The sequence below is a fragment of the Myotis nattereri genome, assembly GCF_964212035.1.
Source record: "Myotis nattereri genome assembly, chromosome: 12".
Lineage (NCBI taxonomy): Eukaryota > Metazoa > Chordata > Mammalia > Chiroptera > Vespertilionidae > Myotis > Myotis nattereri.
Window position 1 is genome coordinate 24522422 of NC_138087.1, and position 21574 is coordinate 24543995.

General features: G+C 37.3%; 1 protein-coding gene across 1 annotated transcript in view; it reads right to left on the bottom strand.

Moving 5' to 3' along the window:
* Positions 1 to 323: 323 nt before the first annotated feature.
* CNTLN (centlein) overlaps positions 324 to 21574 on the bottom strand; it is a 262892-nt gene continuing 241641 nt past the window's right edge. The window contains exons 24-26 of the mRNA XM_081104268.1: positions 15699 to 15884; positions 12295 to 12372; positions 324 to 1604 (exon numbers count right to left, since the gene is read on the bottom strand). Coding sequence (XP_080960394.1) covers positions 1503 to 1604; positions 12295 to 12372; positions 15699 to 15884 — 366 coding nt within the window. The 3' untranslated portion in view covers positions 324 to 1502. The remainder of the gene's footprint in view (positions 1605 to 12294; positions 12373 to 15698; positions 15885 to 21574) is intronic.

The following is a 21574-nucleotide window of genomic DNA, read 5'->3' on the forward strand; positions in this document are numbered from 1 at the left end:
TCTTTGATGTTTCTATTCCTCTCTCCCTCTCCCTTCCTCTCTGAAATTAATAAAAACATGTTTTTTAAAAAGTGTGACATCTGACATTTTTCTCTTTCTTGTTTTGACATGATGGATAGACACTGGTATTTTAAAAAGTCACAGAATTGTGGTATTTGTGGCCCTTGAAGTGTTGTCAAGTTCTAACTGTGTCACTGTGATCTTCAGTGTGCCAAGCAGCAGGGCAAGGTGATGAGTGCACCGTACACGGTCTCTGTCACGATTCACCCTCGCTACTGCAGTGTGAAAGTAGCCATAAACAATGCGTAAACAAATGAGCATCGCTGTGTTCCAAAAAAACTTTATTGATGGACACTAAAATCTGAATTTCATATAACTTTCACATGCTACAAAACATTATTCTCCTTTAAAAAAACATTTGATAATGTAAAAATCATTTTAGCTGGGAGGCCACACAAAAACAGGTGGCAAGCCAGATTTGCCAACCTCAGCCTAACCTCATGGGCCCTATTCTAAAGGTGGGGGGAAACCATAACGAAATAAGTGAGCACATAAAGTAGACAGTTTTGTGTTATAAATGAAATTAAAGTGTAAGGTGGTCAGGGGATGTGTCTCTGAAGGAATACATAAGATGAACCTGCACCTGAAGGATGAGAAGGAGCCAGTCATGAGAAAAGGTGAGTACAGAGTATTCTAGAAAGAGAATAGCAAGGGTAGAAACTGAAGGCAGGTACAAGTTTGGTGGATTAAAGGAATCAAACATGGATGGCACCATTGTTAAGAATTTAACTCTAGTTGACTACAGTAGGATCTAGCCTAATTTTATACTCTGGGTTTGTGGTCCCTTGCTAATTTATATGACCACACCAAGAATATGATATTTAAAAAGAGAGAGAGAAAAGGAGAAAATGCTTTTATTTTTGCCAAATAGTTCTAAGAAATACAGTATCTCCTATATGATCCAGAATATTGAGAACAAATATAGTTGGACCACACAAATTATTTCACTAAATGCTCATCCTTAAGTTATGCTGCTTCATTTTATATTTGCTTACAATACAAATGTTTTGCTCACTGGATGATTTAAGGCCATTCATAGCAGTTTTATGTAAAAAGTCTAGTTTCTTTGTAAACCTTAACATATTAAATACTCTGTTTACATCTTTTTGTTTTTATGTTCAGCCCAATGTGAGTGTGCCAAGCTGGTTCTGATTTCTTCTAATACACTGAAGGGAAAATCATTTTTAAGTCTGCATTGATTTGTGGCAATATTTGTATTCAACAATCAAATGCTACACCATTTCCTTTTAAATGGCTATGCACTTAATTAGTTTCACTCGTGTGTTCAGCAATTAATTAGTTTTGGAGACTTCTATTTTGGTATCGAACCTGAATATTGACAGTCAGAGTAGAAACTGTATCAGGATTGCAATGCATGTTTTCCAATCACACCACATAAAAAGTTTTCACATTTGAAAAAAAAAAAGTTCTTCATTGTAATATCATCTAATATCTTTCATAATTGTGAAATACACTTCCACCAGTTTCTTTTTTTCATTTATTTTCTCCAGTATTGCTTCTAGTAAATATGAGGCAAAGGGAAGCTGTAAGAGAAACACAGGGAAAAAAAAGGATTATCAAAACTCTATATTTTCTTCAGTTCAAAAATATACTAAATATCATTAAACCATTAGAACTTGGCTGTCTGCAACTTTGCATCCATATGGTACCCTACTGGGTCTCTTTTCAACTGATCTTGCTGGTTAGTGTGGGTAATTCTGTCTTTTACAATAAAAATGATAGAAGAGCTGAAGTAAAATGAAAAAAGATAAACGCCTTATTGAACAATTCATGGTTTACTGACCATGTTAATGATGTAATCTGCAATACAAGCAGCTAAGCCATTTATCTTCAATCAGCTGATCAATAGCAGGTTACAGTCATCTCTAGGGCCCAGAGCCCACAGAAATGGTACTGTATGTTCATCACTCATAAAAGAATGAGAGAGAACTATCAATACACTTGTCTGTGTTAGAGCTGAACATCTTAAGTTGTAGAGTAAAATTTCAGAGGGAAAAAAATGGCAAAAGTATACCCATTGATTAAGTTGTTATAGAAAAGTTTGGCATATCAAAGTGTAATACACATGTTGCAAACTGCTGAGTTTATGAAATGTAGAGTATATTTTTAAATTTCATAATTTATAGAACTTTCCTAGTAAAGTTTTATTGTCCCCCCTGCTTCACTGGGTTGCCTGTAGAACTCCAACTCATACAATTTAAAATGCTCCCCAAGTACCTCCCTTATAGCCCTATCCACTTCCTTTTATCCTTCCCTATCTAGTCTCATATGAAAGATTTATAATAATAAGTTCATTAAGTCATTTCTTGGAGTTGTCCTCTTGATTAACCAGTGAAAGGTACGTGTTTTTTTCCTGAATATACTGATGAGAATGCTTGTCATGCTGGATCCCTTCCCTACAGAGTTGTAACAGGCCCTTCTTTGTGCCAGGACGATCACAGACAGTATCACTGGTCAACACTGAGCAAAGACGGCCTCTGTGTGAGCTGCTTGGCTGTGCTCCGCTCAGCTCTGCCCAGCTCAGCTCTGCCCAGCTCAGCTCTGCCCAGCTAAGGTGATTACAATTAGCTAAATCAGTGGTCGGCAAACTGCGGCCCCTTGAGTGTGGCTTTTCCACAAAATACCACATGCAGGCGCACACGTACAGTGCGATTGAAACTTCGTGGCCACACTCAAGGGGCCAAAGAGCCGCATGTGGCTCGCGAGCCGCAGTTTGCCGACCACTGCTCAACCAACCAGGACGGTTCTTGTCCAAATTTGAACTGGGTAAAAAGAAAAGATTGGCCAGTAGCAGTGAAAATAGTCCAGACAGGGACACACACAGGTGCCCGCATGTGCATGCTTGCACGTGTGAACACACACACACACATACACACACACACGTGCATGCACAAAAACCACCTTACATAGGTCCTGAAGGAGAAATAGAGACTGAAGCTGCGCCACAGAATTGTGTCAGATCCTAAATAACTTTCTAGTTTAACTTCCTTCTTAGCTTTATAATAAACTGCCTTATCCTTAAGAAAGTCTGTGTCTCTATCAGGACAGACTATATCTATAGTTTATATCAGAGCTTTACACATTGGTCTTACTGGACACTTACCATTACAGAAAGCATAAGATACCAAAATATCATGTATATTCAGTTCTAAGATACTGTTGAATAGAAAAGGCACGCATTGATTTTAAGAAACAGCCTTTCCTGTGAAAAACTCTACCACTTGAATATACCCACACTGCATATGCATTCCAATTTCAGAAATGTAAAAATGTGGGGAAATGTCATCTTAGAATCAATGAAAATAATATAGATTGGGTACATTAACAACTGAAACTATACTTAAAATATGACATGCCTTGTATAGTCTTTAAAAACTCACATGGTCTGTTTGTTTGCCACATTTTTTTAAAGTGAAAAATGTTTTGAAAACAAAAGATCTGAACTTTCTATTACTTTGGAGTTTAGTTCACACAGTCAGTTTAGAGTCCATTGAATTTTCTCCCTATGACTCTGGAGGGGCTAAGGCTTTTCAGAACCCCCGCAAATACAGGAAGCACAACCGTTCTTGTACTGCTGAGATTTTGGAGTTGGATTGAAGTGGCAACATGATGGGACAACAGCAGAGATTTTTTTCTCACCTGCCCTATCATGTATATATAAAATACCTTTATTGTTGAAAGTATTACAGATGCCCCCCCCCTTGGTTCTTGGTTAATCTCTGCACCCCTCCTTCCCTCTAACATTCCATTCCCAACAATTATGCTGCCTCAAGTTCCATTTCCAATGACACATGCCAGGGAGTACAAAGCCCAGAAAGCCTGCCTGATTTCTTTCTTTTGCATCAAAAAGGAGAAGCAATACTCCCGGTAATGACAATGCAGAGTTACACAAGCTTGAACTCCTCAGCATCAGAAGAAAAATGGAAAGGTAAAGAGTTGATACTATGTGAGATTTCTTAGTTTGAAAATTCAGCTAAGGACATGTGATAATTTCACTTGTCTACACTGTAGTCTTAAAGTGGGTCTTCCTAGTTGGTCTGCCTGTCCCTGTTGTAAAAGGTGATTTCTATTACTGGAAGAATTTCTCCTGACTTCACACAGATTTTCAGTTTCTCTTACATGGAAACACCTACAGATGTTTGCCTTTAGCAACTGCTGAGCCACTGACAATCTCAAATTTATCACTTACACTTACAAATAGTGGCTTCATTTAGAGGTATTTCTGGATAAAGGTAAGATACGAATGATGGTTGCATATGTTGAGAGCCACCTGGGAAATATAACAAACCCTAAAGACCATGACGGAACATAGTCATATAACTTAGAGCATCAGCACTAATTGGAATGTAGTCCTTAATAATGTAAAATTAAAATTTTTTGTGCTGAAAGAAAATAATTAAAGTAAAGGTAACATAAATCTAAGGGACAAGATTAACATTTTCACCATTTTCATTCTTGTTTTTGGTTTGAAAACTATTATTGTAAAGATATTGCTTAAAAAATACGAATTGACTTTAATCTAGTTAGAGTCATATTGAAAGTGAATATATTAAATTTTATGTATTATACCTGCTTTTACAAAAGATATGATTTAGTGAGACTCTGAGACTTAAGAAAGGCCAATGCAGTTTGAGTATTGTAAAATGAATGGTGCAAAAATTTAGTATAAATAAATATATAGAGAGATACACACAGGGTATATATAAACACACATATACACTATGTATTTATATATGTACTAGAGGCCTGATACATGAAATTCATGCAAGAGTATGCCTTTCTTCCCCCAGCTGCTGGCACTGGCTTCCCTCTGGCACCTGGGATCTGGGCTTCCCTTGCAGCCCCGGCTCCGTCCAGAAGGTCATCTGGTCTAATTAGCATATTACACTTTTATTATTATAGATACTTTAAACACATTTAAATGGCTAGGGTATACTCTATTATCTTATAATTAAAAATTTTAACTTGTGAAAATAACCAATAATGCTATCAGAAGGAACAATTAACTTATAGTTTAAATCTGGCATGGAATTTTGAGCTAAGTATCCTAAAATAGACTCATAGAGAAGTCAGCATGTGCTATTCTCAAACTTTGGTAAAGTCTATAATTTGTTTTCACTTTGATTTTTGTCCCCAACTTTTTTATAGTGGTAAAATACACATATTACAAAACTTACCTTTGAACTTTACACCACATCTGTCTATTTTCAGGAAACATGAAAATAGGCGTGAAATCGTTAAATTTAAAAATCCCAGCAACACTCTAAATGGAGAATTTTAAATTTTTGCTATTTCAGATCAATATGAGAAATTTGTGTGGCTGACTGAGCATGTAGGCTTATGTGTGTAAGACAGAGTGGTACAAGGTGAGTGTGCATGTGTTATAGGTGTAACACAGAAAGCAACAGAGTAAATGTGTTCAGAGTTGAAATAAGAAACTTTCAGTAAACCTTTAGGCTAGAAGTTACTTTTTTTTTTTTTTTTTTTTTTACAAAAGCCAAGGAGATTTATAAGCCCTCTCACTGCAACATTGCAAGGCATTCTATAGAAGGTAAGCATATTCTGCAGAGAAGGCACTGGGGAAGCAGCCATTTTAAACTTCAGCTTTTATAAGCTTGAAAAGGAACAAGGATGTGTAATGAAAAATCAAAAGTCTATATTCTACATTCTCGATTTAAGGCAGAAAGACAGAATTTTTGATATTATCCCAGCACAAGAAAATGTAGCTGGACAAGATGAACTAAAATGGACTGAATGACAGGAGGGTGAGGGCATGAGTGGGGGGAATGGGGGTAATGTGGGGATAAGGACACATATGTAATAACTTAATCAATAAAAAAAAATTAAAAATAAAATAAAATAAAATAAAATGGGCTGAATGAAATCCAGAAGAGGATTAGCTAATAACAGAGACAAGGAAAAGACAAAACAAGTCTCCTCTCCCTCAAAATAATCCTACACACTGATTTCATGTATTTTTCTAAAGCACAACTTTGATTACATCTTTTCTTACCCAAAAGCTTTTCTAGTTTTGCCCTGACCAATGTTTTTCTCTCTTTGTTTCTTTTCCAATTCACTAAATTACAAAAACAAAACAAAACAAAAAACTAATTTGGTTGCTATCCATCCTATTATAGTTATTAATTTGCTTTTTGTCCTCTGCCATAAATTGTAAGTTTTTGGGATTTTTTTTGGTGTTTTTTAAAGGAATATGTATTTTTATTGATTCCAGAGAGGAAGGGAGAGGAAGAGAGAGATAGAAACATCAATGATGAGAGAGACTCATTGATCGGCTGCATCCTGCATTCCCCACACGGGGATCAAGCCCACAACCCGGGCATGTGCCCTGACCTGGAATTGAACCATGACCTCCTGGTTCATAGATCAATGCACAACCACTGAGCCTGGCCATAAATTGTAAGTTTTAAAAGGCATATTAATGTAAAAAAGAAATTAATACAAGAAAACATGTTTAAAGAAATTATAAGGCTGGAGAACCAAGATGTCAGCATAGGTAAAAACATGTACTTGCTGCCTCTCACAACCACATCAAAACTACAACTAAAAGACAAAACATCGATCACCCAAAACCATGGGAAAGCTGGCTGAGTGGAAGTTCCACAACTAGAAGGAAAGAAAAAAGTGCATTGAGACTGGTAGGAGGTGTGGAGTTGTAGAGGTGCAGAGGCACGCGGGAATTGGGCTGGCAAATGGGTGTGCTGTTGCTGTTTCTTTCAATCGGGAGGGAGATACAGGTTCCCGATTGCTCTGAAATTCAGTTCTGGGTGAGACTCTGGGGACCCAAAGTCATACAAGGAGAAACTGGACTGTCTGGCATCGGGCCGGAACACAAGGGTGGCTTTCTCTCAGAGGTGCTCACAGCGATCATTGTTCCTGTGTTGGGGCGCGGATCACAGAGATGCAGGGAACTCTCCAATGCAGGGCTGACTGGCAGCCATTGCTGTTTGTTCCACCCTGGTGATTCCCAGACACCCCGCCCCACCCAGTTTACAACCCCACCCAAGCTGTGTGCAGCGGCTTTTGCATATGAATGGCCTGTCCTTTTGCAGCATAAATCCTAACAAACTGCAGCTGGGTCAGAAAGCTCCAAAGCTTCCAATAGAAGGCCCAAGGCTCAGCAACAGCAACTGGCCTTGCTTCACACCTGGGCCTCATCTGGGCACTTCCAAACCCCAAATAAAGAGGAGGAATCTGCAGATCTCTCTGTAGCTCCTGCTGGGTGGCCTCAGGCAGTGGCTAAATTAGCACCTCCTTGGAGATCCAAGAGCCAGTGTACCCAGTGGTCAATGTGAGACCATACCAGATTACAACTTTTCATAAGAGACACACTCAAGGGGCAGACTCAGTGAGCACCAAAGCCCCACTAAAACAAGTCTTTCCCTATAAGGGTGACTTCAGAACAGAAGTTCTCCCATTGTATACACAGCTGGTCCTCATAGCCAACTGGCCTGGAGGTCAATTCCTCCCAGTGATACCAACAGCAATCAAGGCTTAACTACAACAGGACTGTGCACACAGCCCACAAAGGGGTGCACCAAGAGTGTCCACCTCAGGTGATTGGGGAGGCTAAGCCACTGGGCCCTATAGGACACCTACCACATAAGGCCACTCTATCAACACAGGGAAGCAGCCAAAATGCAGAGACAAAGAAACATGTCACAAATGAAAAAAATGGATGAAAGCAAAATAATGGATATAGAGTTCAAAACCACAGTTATAAGGTTACTCAAGAATCTTCTAGAAACCTCCGAGAAATTTAGTGAGACCCTCAAGGATATGAAAAAGGACCAATCAGAAATTAAGCATACACGGACTGAAATAACGAATATTATACAGACTCCCAACAGCAGACCAGAGGAGCGCAAGAATCATGGCAAAGATTTGAAATACAAAGAAGAAAAATCAGCCAACCGGAAAAGAAAAAAGAATCCAAAAATATGAAGATAGTGTAAGGAGCCTCTGGGACAGCTTCAAGCGGACCAACATCTGAATTATGGGGGTGCCAGAAGATGAGAGAGAGCAAGATATTAAAAACCTATTTGAAGAAATAATGACAGAAAACTTCCCTACCTGGTGAAAGAAATAGACTTCCAAGTCCAGGAAGCTCAGAGAACCCCAAACAAGAGGAATCCAAAGAGGACCACACCAAGACACATCATAATTAAAATACCAAGGGCAAAAGACAAAGAGAGAATCTTAAAAGCAGCAAGAGAAAGAAACTCAGTTACCTACAAGGGAATACCCATACGACTGTCAGCTGATTTCTACAACAGAAACGATGTAGGCCAGAAGGGAGTGGCAAGAAATATTCAAAGTGATGAATGCCAAGAACCTACAATCAAGATTACTTTACCCAGCAAAGCTATCATTTAGAATTGAAGGTCAGAGAAAGAGCTTCACAGGCAAAAAAAGCTAAAGGAGTTCATCACCACCAAACCAGTATTATGTGAAATGCTAAAAGGTGTTCTTTAAGAAGAGGAAGAAGAAGAAAAAGGTAAAGTTAAGAATTATGAACAACAAAGTGACAACAAATACGTATCTATCAACAAGTGAATCTAAAAATCAAGTGAATAAAAAATCTGATGAACGGAATAAACTAGTGAATATAATAGAATCAGGGGCATAGGAAGGGATTAGACTGACTATTCTCAGGGGGAAGGGTATGAGGAGTGTAGGAAGAGACTGGACAAAAATCTTACACCTATGGACGAGGACAGTGGGGGTGGGGTGGGGAGTAGGGGCATGGGGTTGGGTGGGAACCAGGTGGAGGGGAGCAAAGGGGGGAAAAAAGAGGAACATCTGTAATAATCTGAACAACAAAGATTTATTTTTTAAAAAAAGAACCCAAAAGAGTTACAAAGAAAAAAAAAAGAAATTATAAGGCAGTTATGCCATAAAAAAGTACAAGTAGGTATTAGAAATATTTTTTCAGTGTGATTCTTATTAGAAATCTGTGGGAATAAAGGGTAGGTGCTGATAAAGATCAAATATCTAAAAGTACCAACTGCATCAGAAGCACTTGAAGTAACGAGGACATATATTTGCATTCCGTATTAAATATAGGAATGTTAAGGTTTTAGACCTTTTAGTTCTCATGTACTTTTGGCTAACAGTAGCAGCAGGTATTATTATTGTGTAGTCCCATATTGCCACATGGCAGAACAGCTTTTTATTTTGTGATTAATATTTTATCAATATAAATTTTCAACAAATGAATGCAGAGAAGTTTATTTAACAGGAAATAATTCTGTGGCTTAACCCTTACACAAAAGAGAAAACCACAGACCAGATCAACTCCTATGATCTCAGAATTCTATTACATAATCCAGCAATTTTCATCCTTTTTCATCTCATGGGACACATGAACTAATTACTAAAATTCTGGGGCACACCAAAAAATATATTTTTTGCCAATTGCACCAAAATAGGTATAATTTTCATTGATTTACCAAAAAAAAAAAAAGAAAGTAATTATCTTTTTTGCTCCAAAGTGACTTTAAAAAAAAATCATGTGCCTATACTTTTATATAAGGATTTCTGGTACCAAAAATTAACCAATCAGATGCAACCTTATTATGCAACATGACCAATAAGATGCAACTCTATTATATGACCTATATATTTATGGTTCAAAACAGGGCATTTACACCAAAGGGCTATTGTGTTGGCTGTGGTCATTTTTCCATTTGATAATCTAAGGGAAAAGAGCTTAGTGCCCCTCAATAAATAGTCAAGTATTGCATGTTTTATAAAATCTTGTGGCAAACCTGTTGAAAATCGCTGACATAAAGCGGCCAACCCAGAGGAAGGTCATAAAAGAAAAGTTTTTCTATAATTTTATTTTCAAAATATTTTAATAATCAAATACCAACACTGAATTATTTAGTATTTATTTTAGGGAATGTACACAATTGTCCTACAGCTTAAAGATCATGTAACCTCAGATACACGAAGCTGTATATCATAAAATAAATTGTATGAATGAACATATCTACGTTCTGCCCACACAATCCCGTGAGTATCACTGAGACTCTAAAAAACTGGTGAATAAAAAAAACCTTTTCTAAAATTCAGGACAAATGTAATTGCTAGAATTGAGAGAGAAGAAAAGTAGGCTAGAAAAAAAAGAGATGTTTTCCATTTTATAGATTTTTCTCTTGGGCATAATTAGAATAAAGTGACATTCAAGTGCAACCAATGAACTTTCTATTTTTTTCTCACAAAATTCAAAGACATCAGCAAAACCACCTATGTCAGTAATAAAAATAAAAAGTCTTTGACTTTTTAAATGTTATCATGCTGTCACAGTGGAATAAAATTAGCTTGAAAAATGATCTAAAGGCACACGCTGCAGTTCATTATGTGTAGCAGCAACAGCAGCGGTTTCCCAGTGTTCATAAAGGCTGCTCAATTAAATTTACCTCAGTCAATAATTAGGAGTCCACAAATAAACCTGGGCAATTAAATCAATACTGCCAGGCAATTACATTCCAGAGTCCAGGCTCAGTGGCACAAAAAGGCACTATATCAAACTACAGTATTAAGCAGTCCAATGCCATTTTAAAAGGGATTTTTTTACACTAACTGGCCAGACTAAGCGTACATCCAGATACATAGAATGTGTGTGTGTGTACATCTCCATGTGTGAGTCAAAAAAACCCAGGCCTGGTGTCAATATAGCTTTTGTAAAATGTAATAAAGATTTATACATATGAATTTTTTTATTTTTACGTTCAAAAATGATGATAAAAATTTCCATACTGAAGGGTCATTTTTACAAGTTGAGCACTAAAAATCATTAAAAAGTTTATTTTTATTATTTTCAGCTGGAAAAAAACCCACACCAGGCCATAAGAATCATTACTGAACTCCTTTGATCTGCCAGGCACTGGGCTGGGTGCTGGTGCTGGGCATGTGATATGATTAACAAATGGTATTTCTTCTCAAAATCAAGTGTCACAGTAGAAAGCTATGTTTAGTACTTGCACCCCTGCACTTAAATAACTTTAAGTAAAAAGATTGCCAATCACCTTCTTTTACTATTGAATACAGTTTCAAAATATATAAAACTGATACTAAAAATATGAATAGTTCAGATATTCTTTACTTTTCTTGGCTTTTTCTAAAGCATAGACAACTCCATTTGTTAATATTAATGTAAAATAAGTTTCAGTTAATATCAGCCTTTATTTTTAATCTTCATACAGAAACATTTACGACTTTCCAAAACTCACAGGACAAAATTTTTTTTCTATTTTGAGAAATACGTTTTAGCTGCTTTCTATTCCAGTTTATTTTTAAAATAAACAATTAGGTTGAGCAACAACAACAAAAAACTATAATGAAAAAGTTTTAGAATACATTACATGCTGTCAGTGATGTGGAAACAAAAGCTGGCTCTGACTAGAAAAGCAAGGCTCTCACCTGCCAATAAACTGCCCTTGATCACTTACAAGAGGGGCGCCTCCCAGCAGACTATATGTGTATTAAAAAATACTTGAAAGGGAGGAAAAAGTATCACACAGGTCACAGCAGCAGTCTCAATAGACCCCTCCGGGACTTCCACTCGCCTTGGCCTTGTCATCCTCTATGCAGCTTTCCACGCGGCCCAGAAAATGTCGATAGGAAAATGTTTGAGGGGCCTCTGGTGGAAATTTTTTCATTCTTTCTGCATTGACAGGATGCCAAATCAATATTTACTTCCCACTAACAAGCTGCTCGAGGTCTCAGTAGAAAATATTGTAGGGAATGCAGGAAGACACAGTAATAAACAGCTGTCTGGCTGTGAGGAAAACATGAATTGACTGGAAACAGGTCCATAGTAAAAGGTCACTGAAACCCATGAACTCCTCAGGTGTCCACATAACCACTAACTTTAAAGACACATAATAAAAAATCTCTTTTCCTAAGAGGGCTGAGAGAATGGATCCTTTTCAGTCTAGGAAGCATAGAGGTTGACTCAATAATTTAATTAATGCATTTGCTAAGATACATGTTGGCTGTTTCCCAAGGCATCTACTTCATTTGTTAAGTCCAGAAGTACAAATAGAGTTAACTTCTGGTCTACCTATTAGAAAACTTCTATACCTAACAGAAGCAAATAATGCATAAGCAAAAAGTTAGGCACCTGGTAAAAATATAAGGCTTGGAATTCTTATCTAGTTTTCATCTATGAAGTAGAAAATGAAATACCTGTCCTTCAAGAAGTTTCTGAATATACAACAGCCACTCCCTGTCATTTTCAGCATCTATCTTTGTCCTTTTGAGTTCCTAAAGGAGGAAAGTAAAAACACTGGTGTTAACTGTATATAAATGAAGTTGCTCATACTATTAAATATTGAATAAATCTAGAGAGATACCAGTAAAACTGGATTCAACAAAGAGTAGCCTGGTCTTTCAAAAGTAGAGAATATTCAAATCCATGCTCTTTAATATTTAATTTCTAAATATTTACATACATATGGAAGATAAAGCTGTAATTCTATATTGACAATATAAGTCAGGGATTTTTTTTTCTGTTTTCACAGTGGAGCTCAAGGTAGGAGCAGAGGTGGAGGTGAAAGCAATTAAAATGAATAATAAGATGCAGCTGTATAAAAGAATCATTTATTTACAAGTGACCCTCATAAGATAACATTAAAAAATCTGACTTGTCAATAGATAACTAAAGAGTAATTGTTACAATTACAATCAAAATATAATATGGCATGGCTCTGGTGTAGGCTTGTTTATTTAAAATATCCAATAACTCACTGATAGGCCAGGAACAGACACTCCAACTCTGTACTGCAAGTCACTAAGTATTTTTAACCCATCAATTATCAAGTTAAATATTCCTAAAAGTATAATATATTCACATGTGCAGTTGATTATTTACTAAACTCATAATTCTTTTTTTTTTAAATGGACTTTTCAAAAAGGGAAGGGATTTGGAAGCTAGCATTTGTTAAAATTTACTGTATGCCAGGTACCAGGCTAGATACTTCACATAGGCTATCTCAATTTTTTACATGAATTTACTAGGGTTTGATGTATAGCTTAAGGAATGTTAGGTGGTTTGAACTCTGCTTGGTTGGGTAAGTCAGTCAACCCTTCAGACCTCTGAAAGATTCAGGGACCAGTCTAAACAGGCTCTGATCTATAGTTATGTCTAGTAAATACATTGAGATGTACCGATCCTTCTCAGGAACAGTGTGTTTTTACTAGTCCTTTTGCTTTCTGCAGGACTTCCACCCAAGCTTGTGTGAGATGCACACTGCAGTGCTGTGCCCTCTGGCTCCAGGCTGCATCTGCCCAGAGGCAGGGGAGCCACCTCTTCACAGGAGGGTGTCATTTATTCTTTGGGACCATAAAGTGATCCTTTTTTATTTGTCCAATCAGAAGGGATGCTTTTTTCTAACTTGTAAGCCCAGAGAGGGCATCTTTTGAGACCACACAAAGGCAGGGGCAGGGGGGTCCCGTCTTCAAAAATATGTTATCTGTGTTCACACATGCACACACAAACACACATACACACACTAGGGATTTTGCTAAATCTGCTTGTTTTAAAACCCTTAGGCAAGAGTGGAGGCCTTAAACTTAATTTTTGTTCGCTTTCTCATTATGAATCAACAAATTTTTAATTAAGTCTATAATAAGATATATTTCATACCCTCGCTACAGATAGCATTATTTCCTGCATGTCTTATATCTGATACTATCCTATATAATAAAGATGTAATATGCAAATGGTCATTACACTGTGAAGTGTAACGACTGACCGCATAATGACCAGATCACGGATCAGCAGGAGGGTGGGGCAGAGAGCTACAAGCAGGTAGCAGAGAGCTACAGGAGGGGGCAGGGCAACAGGCTATGAGGGGGGTGGGGGGAGGGATGAGGGAGCTACAGGAGGGCGGGGTAGCAGGCGGAGAGCTACTAAAGGGCGACAGTGAGCGACTGGCAAGCTACTGGTGCACGGATTCGTGAGCAGGGTTACTAGTCTCTTATAATGCTCTATACTTCAAAGTTCAATATTCAGTAGAAAGCTATGGACAGTGTGGATAAGTGATGAAAAGAGGAAACTGATAATTCACTTTCCTACTCACCCACAGGATGAAAATAATCTCTGCAGGATTCCTCTGACCACTTTTCTAAGAATTCTTGGCAGACGAATTTCAGAGGGAAGGGGGCAGGGGCAGGGACAGGAGGAGAGTAACCAAAGAACTTATATGCATATATGCATAACTATGGAAATATAATGATTCAGGAGGGGGCGGGAGCTGGGTGGAGGGGACCAATGGGGGGGAAAAGGAGGACATCTCTATTACCTTTAACAATAAAGATAAATTTTTAAAAAGATAATATGTAAAGCAAATAAATAACTGGCCAGCAAAAAAAAAAAAAATTAGCAGAATACTTGGCACAGATGGCTATTCACTAAATATTAGCTGAACTAAACTGAGGAGCCAGTCCCTCTATTATAATGGGTGGAATGCCACAGAAATATGTTCATGTTTTATTTAAATTATCTCAAAATTTAAAATAAAATTTTTTGAATATTTAGTAAGCAAAGAAACAAAACACCAGACAAACAAAATATCCTTTGCAAGTTGTAGCTCTTCTCTACTCTAGAAGCCCTTTGAGAAGCTGATGGAGGACTGGAGGATGTTCTTACACAAACATGTCAATCTAACATTTTCTTTATTCACTGAGCAAATATTTATTGGGAAGCTGCTGGTGCTGTCATCTCTTTAATCTTTCCAAACAATGAAAAATTGAATATTAAGGTATTAAATTTCAGAGACTTAACAGTGGAATGGGGCTGAGAATCCTCCACAGGTTTCACAGATAGTATACAGCAAGGGTGGGAACCTTTTTCCTGCAAGAGCCATGTGGGTATTTATAGCATCATTCGTGGGCCATACAAAAGTATCCACTTAAAAATTAGCCTGCTATATTTGGTCAAACATTTAATGAACTCACCCCTAATGCTTTGGCAGCACCAGGCCAAAGGATTTCTCAGGCCTTATGGGGCCCACAGGGCTGAACGCTCCCCACCCTTGGTGTACAGGATGGGATTCTGCTGTTTATGAGATAACAACTATGTCAAAAGTACAGTGCCTTTCCCAGAAGGTACAGAGATGCCACTGGAGACCTATACTTACATGCACATAAATTCACTTGGACAGGAATATTTTACCTGATTTAAAGGAATAAACATATTTTTAACTTTGTCAACAAAAATTAAATTTAGCTAAGAAAGCCACTAGATTTATTATTTTTTCCAATCTCACACAGGAGGAAGGAATCCCCAAATCTATGGTGACCCTACTACACTAAATCCATTCAAATTGGCTTAACTGAAAATACTAGCTTACAGGATATATGATTAATTACATTAAAGAAAACAGATAGGAAAGGATAATTGACTGAATAACAAACAAGCAGTTCTAGAGGTTATATGTACTTGCTTTTTCCCATATTACAGTTAAATTTCTCTAAAGGTTTTTGAGTTGGTTAATACTCTTTATGTATCTTTCATTGGTGCATTAATAATCTTACCTTCATAAATATGTGCAAAGGCCCTTTATTAATAAATGTTTAAGTGATCTTACCACTTCATCTTCTGTGTCCAATATTTCCTCTAGATCTGATCGTGAAATGTTGAGGATAGAAGCTGCCAAGGTCTGGGCTTTATGAGTTGAGGTTTTATGAGCATCCTTCTTTCTCTGCATTCTTTTAAGCTCTCTGATTTGTCGCCTTATTGTATGGACATCAACTTGTAACTCTTTGACCAAAGCCTGTAACATATTGGAAAGAATGCAGGCTCATATGGAAGTAATAAATGAAGATAGAGCTCTCATAACATAAAAATGTGAAGATACTAGCAAACCTTTTTTTTTATTAGGGTCACTCTGATTTTATTTATTTTGGAACATAATGGATTGTTCTTTATTTATTGTCAGTATGCAGTAAAAGCTCTCTTAAATGACCATTTAACCAACTTGCTGGGTTAACCCAAGCTCCCCAACCCCTCTTTCAGATTCACCAACTGCTCTCCCAGCTGGTGAGCACTGGCAGCAGACAGGCTACTCTCCATGATGCCAGAGCACCACTGCTCCCAAATGAGCCGATGCCAAGAGTCAGTTCTATTTATTTCTGAACGTGGGTATATTAGTTGTAACACTTTAGTTACATAATTCATTTAATTATTATACAAACTGATGAATTATTCCTGCAGAAAGAGTTGTTTCTATTTTATTAAAACTGGATTAAAAATGCTTTGGAAGAACTTGATAAAGACAAGTTGGGTAAAAGTGCAATTAAATTACGTATGGGCAAAACAATACAGGATTTAAAAAATCATAAAAATTGTGGGATTAATTCACAAGAGTCTTTAAGTTCCCCCTTTGAGAAATAAATGCTAGCTCATGCCATGCCTATGTGTGCATAAGAAAAAGACAGCCCTAATCTGAGTGAACAGAGACCTGCCTAGCTTTGTGAGTCGAGAGCAGACTAGCTAGAAGTTTGGGATGTTTTCAATTTTTTTGCAAGTTCAAGCAATATTGCAATAAATAATGGTGCTCATATATACATTTTGCAATCCTAGGGTATTTCCCTAGAAATGAAATTATTCGATCAAAGGGTGTGTATAACTGTCATTTTGAAAGCCATTATTTAATTCTCTATGTTAATACCTCCAAAAAGACTATATGAAAGTATTTCTTTCTCTATACCAGTAGCAAAACACCAATCTGGTATTTCAGTGTAGTTTGTTTTTTTCACTGTATTTTTGTTTCATTTCTCTTATTAAAAACAAAGTTGAGCATCAGCCTTAACAGATAATTATCTTTCTTCGTCACTTTTTCTATTTTTTAGTGATTTATAAGAATTCTTTATATATTAGGAAAATTATACATATTATACATGTATCTGTTGTATATATCTACATTTTTTATATTTTGTATTTTTCTTTTGACAGTAATTATAATGTTTTGTGCCAAAGGAAATATTTTTATTTTATTGATTTCAGAAAGGGAGAGGGAGAGATAGAAACATCAATGATGAGAGAGAATCATTAATAGGCTGTCTCCTGCACTCCCCACACTGGGGATCAAGCTTGCAACCTGGGCATGTGCCATGACTGGGAATCCAACCATGACCTTCTGGTTCACAGATCGAAGCTCAATTACTGAGACATGCTGGCTAGGCAAATAAAGAATATTTTTAATTTTTTATGGACTCAATGAACCTTATCAGTTTCTTATCTTTGAAATTAGTGTGATACTTTAAAAAGCATTATCCATAATGAGATATAAACACATTTTCTAGCCATGCTTTTTTCTGCTACCTTTAAGATTTTATTTTTCAGTTTTAATACTTTTATCTATTAATAATCATTTAGGAAATTATTACATAAACTTAAACTCAGTAGTCCCACCATCAGCTAGTAAAAGGTCCATCCTTCCCTAACTGATCTCATGTATGTCTAGGCCAGTTTCTGGACTTTCTATTCCATTCCATCTCTCTCTCTCTTTTTTTTTTTTAATATAATACAATGTGTGAATTGTACTTTATTTTTATTTTATTTTTTTAGTAAATCTTTATTGTTCAGATTATTACATTTTTTCCTCTTTTTTTCCGCCCATAGCTCCCCTCCGCCCAGTTCTCACCCCACCCTCTGCCCTTACCCCCCCCCCCCCCACTGTCTTCATCCCTAGGTGCACAATTTTTGTCCAGTCTCTTCCCGCATCTCCCACACCCCTTTCCCCACCAAAAATAGTGAGTCCATTCCCTTTCTATGTCCCTGATTCTATTATAATCACCAGTTCATTCTGTTCATCAGATTATTTATTCACTTGATTCTTAGATTCACTCGTTGATAGATGCGTATTTGTTGTTCATAATTAGTATCTTTACCTTTTTCTTCTTCTTCCTCTTCTTAAAGGATACCTTTCAGCATTTCATATAATACTGGTTTGGTGGTGATGAACTCCTTTAGCTTTTCCTTATCTGTGAAGCTCTTTATCTGACCTTCAGTTCTGAATGATAGCTTTGCTGGATAAAGTAATCTTGGTTGTAGGTTCTTGGCATTCATCACTTTGAATATTTCTTGCCACTCCCTTCTGGCCTGCAAAATTTCTGTTGAGAAATCAGCTGACAGTAGTATGGGTATTCCCTTGTAGGTAACTGAGTTTCTTTCTCTTGCTGCTTTTAAGATTCTCTCTTTGTCTTTTGCTCTTGGCATTTTAATTATGATGTGTCTTGGTGTGGTCCTCTTTGGATTCCTTTTGTTTGGGGTTCTCTGCGCTTCCTGGACTTGGAAGTCTATTTCTTTCACCAGGTAGGGGAAGTTTTCTGTCATTATTTCTTCAAATAGGTTTTCAATATCTTGGTCTCTCTCATCTTCTGGCACCCCTATAATTCTGATGTTGGTACGCTTGAAGCTGTCCCAGAGGCTCCTTACACTATCTTCGTATTTTCGGATTCTTTTTTCATTTTGCTTTTCTGGTTGGGTGTTTTTTGCTTCTTCGCATTTCAAATCTTTGCCTTGATTCTTGCGCTCCTCTGGTCTGCTGTTGGGAGTCAGTATAATATTCGTTATTTCAGTCCGTGTATGCTTAATTTCTAGTTGGTTCTTTATCACAACATCGAGCGTCTCATTAGATTTCTTGAGGATCTCAATAACTTTATCGGCGGCTTCTAGACAGTTCTTGAGAGACCTTAAAAGTGTGGTTCTGAACTCAATATCCTACACTGACAGTTTTGTCCTGTTTCTTTGTCTCTGCATTTTTTATGCTTTCTTGGTGCACCCCCTCGTGGTCTTTGGGTGCAGTCTTGTTGTAGTTAAGCCTTGATTGTTGTAGTTAATACTAGGGGGATTTGACCTCCAGGCCAACTGGCTGTGAGAATCAGCTGTGTCTGCAGTGGGAAAACTTCTGTCCTCTAGGGAGGTACTAATCTAGCCTTTGCCTGAGGCTATCTGGCATATGGCTCTGCGCAGGGCTTGGGCGGGGCGGGTTGCACGGGATCAACAGAGCGGGCGGAGGGAGCAGTTATGGCTGCTCTCAGTACTGTCCCCAGAGGCTCTGCCTCTCAGAGTCCCAGCAACCGCTGTAAACCTCGGAGAGAAAACTGCCCTCGCGTTCTGACCGATGCCAGACAGTCCCGCTTCTCCAGTTTGAGTCTGGGTCTCTAGAGAGTCGCCCAGAACTGGACCTCAGAATCTGAGACTCCCTCCCGATTGAAAACGACAACCGCGCCCTCAGCTACCAGCCCGCTCCACGCGTACCTCCGCACCTTTGTATTTTCCTCACTGCGCCTCCTCTGAGTCTCGTATGCTGTTCTCTTTCCTTCTAGTTGAAGAATTTCCCCTCAGCCAGTCTTCCTGTGGTTCTGGGCGATGTCCGTTCCGTCTTTTAGTTGTATTTGTGAAGTGGTTGTTCAAGGCAGCTAACTCCGGTGTTTACCTATGCCGCCATCTTGGTTTTCTCTCCATCTCTCTTTTTATTAGTGAAGCTTTATAATATATTTCAACTAGTGAGGCTTTATAATAAATGTTAACATCTGGTGGGGCTGTCACCCTCATATTACCCTCCTTTTAAATATTATTTTCTTGGTAATTTTTGCATGTTTGGTTTTCCACACAAAATTTGGTTCAGCTTGTCTAAATTATATCCTTCTAAAAATTATTATTGGTAATTTTATTTGAATCATGTTAAATTTTATTTGGATCATGTTAACATTTTAGGATGTTCATTCTTCCTAATGAAAGACCATGGTATTCTCTTCCAGTTGTTTGTCTTTGTTTCTGAGGATCATTTTTAGTTTTTCTCTTTATAGTTCTAATTTATTTCTAGGCGTTTTACTTTTGGGGGAGGTGCTTCTAATCATGATTATTGTTGCACATATAAAGACTGTTAATATATATTTAGCTTACTGAATTGAAATTTCTAGAAGCTGAGTAATATCAGCAAACATTGATAATATTTTATTTCCAAAGTTTGTACCTTGTATTCCATACTTTTCTTATTGTATCGCTTATTAAGTTCTTCCTGAATAATATTAAATAGTAATATTATTGGCCATACTTGACTTGCTCCTGATTTTAATTGAGTCTGTCTATTTTCTAGGAAATGCTTTTGAGATGAGAGCCTTATTGTAATATATGAAGAAATGTATTTTAATATATTAATATATACTATATAGCTTAATGTAGTTACCTACTCATTTTACTTTTATTTCTAATAAAAATTGAATATCAAATTGTCTTAAATCCATTTAGGATCCATATAAACATGCGTTTTTCATCATAAATCTATTAACATGATTATTAATAATTATCTTAGTACTGAATTATCCTTGCATTTCTGGAATAAACTCCACTTGCTGTAATATGTTATCTTTTATTGTGCTGCTGAATTTTATTTGATAATATTTTATCTAGTATTTCTACACTAACATGAGATTTATTGGTTTTAATTTTGTGTAATCTTCAAAAAATTTGGAAGGATCTTTCTCTTTCCATACTCTGTAGTAGTTTTCATGAGACTAAATTTATCTGCTCTTTATTGATGGGGTGCAATTATCTGAGTTTGGCTCAGTATCTATAGTACATTTAAGTATTTAGTTTACAAGCTTTGACAATTGTCTGCATCTACGTAGCTACCACCCTAGGCAAGATACAGAACATCTTCACACTCCAGAAATTTCCCTGGTACCCTTTCCCAGGCCATTCCTTCCCCACACAGACAGCAACTGTTCTGATTTACATCATCTTATATTAATTGTGCTTGTTCTAGATAACATATAAATGGAATAATATACTACATACTCTTTTATGTCTGACTTCTTTTTTTCTGATGTTTTAGAGATTCATTCATATTGTTTTGTGGATCTGTAATTTGTTTTTCTTTTAATTAAATACAATAACTGCAACATATTTATATACATACTAGAGGCCCGGCTTAGGAAATTCATGCATGGGGAGGGTCCCTAGGCCTGGCCTGCAATCAGGGCCAATCTTCCCCAGCTGCCAGCATCCAGCCTGGCCCCCTACCATGCTGCTGCCTGTCCACCTGGGTGATCAGGCCCTGGTGCAGCCTGCGTCCACCACCACCCACCCCTGGTTCCCTATTCCCCATTGGGTGATCGGGGCCTGCAGGCTGGGGGCAGCTCCTGCATTGAGCGTCTGCTCCCTGGTGGTCAGTGCATGTCATAGCCAACCGGTCATTCTGCCATCTGGTCAATTTGCATATTATGCTTTTATATATATAGAAGATATATGAAGCCAGCAATATATATTTTTTTCTGAGATAATTTTATTTTCTCTTAGTTCTTTGTCGGCTAAATTTCTTTCATCTGTTTCTATGTCTCACCATCTTTAACCTAAATTCTGAATTTATTTCCACCTTAAACATGTACTTTTAAAAAATATGTATTTTATTGATTTTTTACAGAGAGGAAGGGAAAGAGATAGAGAGTTAGAAAC